The 2431-nt window shown below is 40.8% G+C and overlaps 1 protein-coding gene across 1 annotated transcript; it reads left to right on the top strand.

Annotated features, from left to right (window-relative positions):
- The first annotated feature begins 733 nt into the window (after positions 1-733).
- On the top strand, positions 734-1420 carry LOC140968207 (uncharacterized). Its single transcript, XM_073429101.1, has 2 exons — positions 734-1198; positions 1241-1420. Exons 1-2 carry the CDS (start codon positions 734-736, stop codon positions 1418-1420), a joined length of 645 nt encoding a protein of 214 aa, XP_073285202.1.
- Positions 1421-2431: the final 1011 nt, after the last annotated feature.

Here is a 2431-nt window from a genome sequence, read left to right as displayed (position 1 = left end):
CAACTTTTGTTATTTTTTTTTTCGGTTGAGACCCTTCACATGCCCTTGAGACCTTTCGCATGGCTTGGCTGCTGGTGCTTCGTATGCCCAACCTTTGGTCCTTCATATGCCATCTTTATGGCAACCTTTGGCCTTTCGTATGACTTGTATAGGCACGTATAAATAGGAGATGTGCCAAGGCCAGAAAAAAAAAAAAAGAAAAAACGACCGAAAAATCCACTTTCTCCTACTGCTTCAGCGTTTTGCTACAGTACTTCTGCTTGTTCTGCTACAGTACTACTGCTTGTTCTTCTACAGTACTTTTGCTTGTTCTGCTGCAGTACTGCTTCTACTTCTTCTACTACAGTACTGCTTCTGCTTGTTCTGCTTCTGCTCCGTTCACTGATAAAGTTCAGGTACTGCTTTTGTTCGCTAGCATAGTGCTTTGTGCTGCAACTCTGCTGGTTTGCCCGTTGTATCCTGGGAAACAGACGTCCGCTGAATCATCGAAGCACATACCAGAGGGGGCGAATCTGTTTTAAGAAAACTGTACAAGCTACAGGCCTCGGTTTGATTTAATTAAGCATTATACTACTGCTTTCTTCATGATACTGATTTGCTGGTTTTATACATTAGTCATACTGTAAACAGCACGCTTGTTTGGTTTACTGCATATCTTTCTGTCCTGTTTTTTCCGTATATTTTGGATAACAACTTAAAACAGACTCACTCATTACGTGGTTAAAGTTCAGATATGGCTACTGAAACCAACGTGCTAAGGGAAACTGGTCATGCTATGCCGCAAGTTGTCCCTTATGCTAACCCACGTGCTGCTGCGGTTACTGTCCCAACCAGCCACGGTGAAAAGCCTAAGAAGTTCACTGGTGTGGACTTCAAGAGGTGGCAGCAGAAAATGTTGTTCTACTTGACAACACTTAACCTGGCTAGATTCCTATTCGAGGATGCTCCTAATCTGAAAGAGAGTGAGGGAGATGTTGAATCTGTCAGTGCACTGGAGGCTTGGAATCATTCTGATTTCCTATGCCGAAATTATGTGCTGAATGGATTGGCCGACTCGTTGTACAATGTGTACTGCGAAAAAAAGACAGCCAAAGAGCTATGGGAATCCCTTGACAGAAAGTACAAAACCGAGGATGCCGGGGCCAAGAAGTTTCTTGTAGGCCGCTTTCTGGATTTTAAAATGGTGGATTCTAAGCCGGTTATAAGTCAAGTTCAAGAAATCCAAGTGATTCTTCACTAGATTCATGCCGAGGGGATGACGTTGAGCGAATCTTTCCAAGTGGTTGCTATAGTTGAGAAGCTACCACCAGCTTGGAATGATTTCAAAAACTACTTGAAACACAAGCGAAAGGAGATGAACATTGAAGAGCTCATTGTTAGACTTCGCATCGAGGAAGACAACAAGAGTTCGGAAAGATGATTGTTTTCTCCTGTTGCCGCTAAAGCAAATGTTGTCGAGCATGGCCAAAGCTCGAAAAAAAAGAAACTTCTCTCCCTCCAACAAAAAGTTGAACCTCAGACAAAAAGGAGGCGTTTCAAAGAAGAAGTTCTCTGGAAAATGCTATAACTGTGATGGCATGGGTCACAAGGCATCTGAATGTAAGAAGCCAAATAGAAACCGAGATGTGAATATGGTGGAGAACATATCTCAAGAGGTTTCGAAATATCAGAAGTTAATCTGGTGGGTTCTAACCCAAGAGAGTGGTGGATCGACACTGGTGCCACTCGCCATGTTTGCTCCGACAAGGAAATGTTTGCTATCCTTGAGGAATCTATGAATGGGGAAAAGCTATTCATGAAAAATTCCGCAACTTCGGAAATCAAGGGTCAAGGGAAAGTTGTCCTAAAGATGACATCTGGAAAAGAACTGACTTTGAACAATGTGTTGTATGTACCTGACATCCGCAAGAACTTGGTGTCAGGATTGCTTCTTAACAAGCATGGTTTTCGCATTGTCTTCGAGTCAGATAAGGTAGTTTTGTCGAAAAGTGGAATGTCTGTTGGTAAAGGTTATGTTTGTAATGGGTTATTTAAACTCAATGTTATGGCTGTTAAGCCCATGATGAATAAAGATAAAACTTTTGCTTACTTGCTTGAGTCTTCTTGTTTATGGCATGGTAGACTTGGACACGTTAATTACGATACAATTCATAGACTAATTAACATGAAAAGCATTCCTGCATTCCAAATTGATAAACAACACAACTGTGACACTTGTGTTGAGACAAAACTAACCAGATCATCTTTTCGAACTATCGAAAGAAATAGTGAACCATTTGATCTAATTCACAGTGATATATGTGATCTAAAAAGTGTGCAAACTCGTGGTCGAAATAAATACTTCATTACTTTTGTTGACGATAGCACAAAATTTTGTTATGTGTATCTCCTCAAAAATAAGGATGAATCTATTGACAAATTTGTCCAATAT

Source organism: Primulina huaijiensis, unplaced genomic scaffold (genome assembly GCF_012295235.1).
Source record: "Primulina huaijiensis isolate GDHJ02 unplaced genomic scaffold, ASM1229523v2 scaffold33189, whole genome shotgun sequence".
Taxonomy (NCBI): domain Eukaryota; kingdom Viridiplantae; phylum Streptophyta; class Magnoliopsida; order Lamiales; family Gesneriaceae; genus Primulina; species Primulina huaijiensis.
This window is presented reverse-complemented; position numbering and strand designations above follow the sequence as displayed.

Excerpts from the sequence above, each read along its gene's own strand:
- LOC140968207 (XM_073429101.1), top strand. The coding sequence starts at position 734 with ATGGCTACTGAAACCAACGTGCTAAGGGAAACTGGTCATGCTATGCCG. Across the intron at positions 1,199-1,240 it reads AAATGGTGGATTCTAAGCCG|ATTCATGCCGAGGGGATGAC; the intron begins GTTATAAGTCAA and ends ATTCTTCACTAG.